The sequence below is a fragment of the Empidonax traillii genome, unplaced genomic scaffold (genome assembly GCF_003031625.1).
Source record: "Empidonax traillii isolate 1590-97213 ecotype Southwest subspecies unplaced genomic scaffold, ASM303162v1 scaffold2256:size49006, whole genome shotgun sequence".
Lineage (NCBI taxonomy): Eukaryota > Metazoa > Chordata > Aves > Passeriformes > Tyrannidae > Empidonax > Empidonax traillii.
Genome location: NW_020957449.1, coordinates 41,183 through 44,108, shown reverse-complemented (window position 1 = coordinate 44,108; position 2,926 = coordinate 41,183). Strand labels below are relative to the sequence as shown.

At 51.6% G+C, this 2,926-nt stretch overlaps 1 protein-coding gene across 1 annotated transcript in view; it reads right to left on the bottom strand.

Annotated features, from left to right (window-relative positions):
* LOC114071751 (protocadherin beta-13-like) overlaps window positions 1-2,926 on the bottom strand; it is a 20,478-nt gene that overhangs the window by 2,945 nt on the left and 14,607 nt on the right. The window contains exon 3 of the mRNA XM_027909608.1: window positions 5-152. Within this exon, the coding sequence (XP_027765409.1) occupies window positions 5-152 (148 nt within the window). The remainder of the gene's footprint in view (window positions 1-4; window positions 153-2,926) is intronic.

Here is a 2,926-nt window from a genome sequence, read left to right as displayed (position 1 = left end):
TGGCCCTCTGGCTGCGGCGGCTGGGGCTGCGGCGGCGTCCTGTCTCCTTGTCGCGGATCTCTCGAGCTGTGCCCTCCGAAAGCGGCGGCAGTCGGGTGCCTTCCTTCTCCCTCTGTATTCCGGTGGGGTCGGCAATCCGCAGTGCGGCCGCTCTGGCCCGAGAGCGGACGGCAGAGACCGGGGCTCGGTGGCGCAGCCGCTGCTCCCTCGGCCCGGCTCGGCTGTTGGGAGCTGGGCTGGGCTTGGCTGTGCTGAGCTGGGCTGCGCTGGGTCGGTGTCGGCGGCGCCTTAGCCGAGACCACCACCCAGCGGTGCGCGCTGGGACTGCGCCCGCCGCCGCCCGCTGCCCGCGCTGCCGCTCGTCCCGGCCCACGGACACGCGCGCACACGAGCGGTGCTGCCGTTCGGTCGCGGATGCGCCCAGGGCAGGACGCGAGCACATCAAAATGGGGATGGATGTGTCGGCAAAGATCGGGATGAGCCCTGTGGGGTCGCCGCTTGAGTACTATAAGGCAGGGATGGCTGGAACGTCCCTGGGTGTCTCTGCACACTTCTGCCCACAGCCCAAGAGCGCTGTCAGCTCTCGGCTCCCGGCAGGCGAGTCCCTGCCTTTCGAGAAATGTAGCAGTAAACGCGGCACAAGGCTTTTCCCAGCTCAGCGTGAGGCAGAGACTGATCCCAGAGGGACACTGCTGCCTTCTCTGAGCAAAGGAACCGGTCAGGAGCACTGGCAGTGCAGCAGCAACAGCAGGGACATGGCACTGAACGCTCTCTCGGCTGCATCTCCAAACTCAAGACAAACGTACCAGCTAAACATTACCTCACTCAAAGGTCACGCTGACAAAAAAACCTCCCAGACTTTTAAAACACCTTGACAGACTTTTCCAGAACGAATGATTCTGCCAAGATTTCTGTCTCCACTCAAGGAATTAGGGTGCTCTTTATTTCACTCTTACACATTATTGCAGTTTTTACACTCAGGGGTATCCTGGTTTACAATGTTACAGTCTATAACTTCAGCACAACACAGCGTGAGGCTTTCAGAATTTTCTGTGCATCACAGACGCCGTTCAAGCAGTCAGTTATGATAGATGGGGTGTCAGTTCTTCTTTAGGGGAATAGGCAAGTAAATGCTCAAACACAGTTCAGTGAGTGAGAGTAGAAAGGACAACAAGGAGAATGCAAATGTTCTCACACAAACCCAGAAAGTCATGCAGGGAAAGACTCCCATCACCAAAATTCACAATTAAAGATCAACACTGAGGACATCAAAGTCCATGTCCTTTTCACAAGTTCATTCTGACTGAGCCTTCAGAAAAATGCTCTTTGAAGGACACGTGGAGTTTTCATGCAATGCAACTCAAAGACAACAAATATGTTTTAACACCTCTCTACAGTCACTGTCTATGCCAACACTTTGTGCTGCTGCACTTCATGGAGGCAGAACACACAACCCCTCCTACGGGCCAAACGAAGATCTTATTGTGCATTTTGCTACTCTACTCTGCAATAGAGAAAATGAGAGGGATGTATTGAAAGGGTCAAAATATCCTCCTTGCCTGCTGGTTGGAACAGCCTACAAAGGAAAGGCTGAATGGGAGCAAATCCCTAATTCAGCAGGCAGCACTAGTGATGCATAGACAGACATAGTGACAAGAAAGCAAAGCACACAGGGTACACACATCTCAGCTGGACACATCCAGAACCCAGGAAAGAAAGTGAGGTGTTTACACAACACTATGATAATACTCACAACATCCTAATTGTTCTGAGCTGGGAAAAGGCTTTTATACCTTTCAGCAAGAAGGAGATTTGTCTGCCCAACTGTGCCATTCCGTTATAGAAGAGAATCAAAGGTCTACTGTCTTGTGTGACAGCAAGAGAGACATGATCTTCACTAGGACTGCTAACCCCATTCTTAAAGCCCCTCAAAAGTGGCTGAATCAGGTCTGAAATCTACTACAACCTCAGTGAAAGAGCTTTGGTTCCCTTTATTCTGTTTCCTTGTTTGTTTTTAGTGGAACACAAGCATTCCTGGACCTATAATTTGTGGGAATGGGTTATGCCAACTGCAAATACAGGTTTATCCTGGAGGAACCATTGCCACCGGTTGCAGATTGCATCCCTTCTGACCACGAGGAAAGAAGTCACTGGCTCTGCTGACACCTTGAAATCAAAGCCCACAGAGTCCATATATGTCAGACAGACACATTCTAAACACAGGAAAGAAAGAGCTTGGTGCTTACATGGCATTGTGGCACAACAGCCATAATTTCCTTCCTTTCCTACGCTGGGAAAAGGTCACTGTGAGTTTCAAAAAGGAAATTTCTGTCTCATTTTCTGTGCCATACACTTACAGATAAGGTCCCCTTGAAGGGTCCACTGTCATGTCTGACAGCAAGAGAGGGAAGAGCTCAGGTGGGAGAGCTATCTGCATTCCTAAAGCGTCTTAGGAATGGCTGTAACAGACCTGAAACATATAAATGTCTGACTGAGAGAGTGCCCTTTATTCTGTTTGTTTCTTGGTATTTCGTGGAACAGGGGCATTCCCTGACTTACAATTTCTGGAAATCAGTTATGCCAATTGTAAAATCAGATTAATTTAGGAGGAACCATTCCCACAGGCTGCAGCCTGCATCCCGTCCGACCACGAGGCACAAAGCCTCTGGCTCTGCTGACCCTGTGCTAGTTAAAGGAAAGACGATTGAACTGTTCTGCAGACACAGGCCCAGCATTCTCTGGGGTCACGTCCTCTGTGGGGACAGGGACACAAGGGAAAACCTGTTCCTCACCGGTGCTCCCGCCCACGGCACAGGGCTGTGGTGGCAGGCTGGGGACGAAGGGCTTGAGGAACCTGAACTCGCTGTTGCCCGAGCCCGTGGTGAGGCTGATCTCGTAGCAGTAGGGGCGGGGCAGGGTCCCCGCA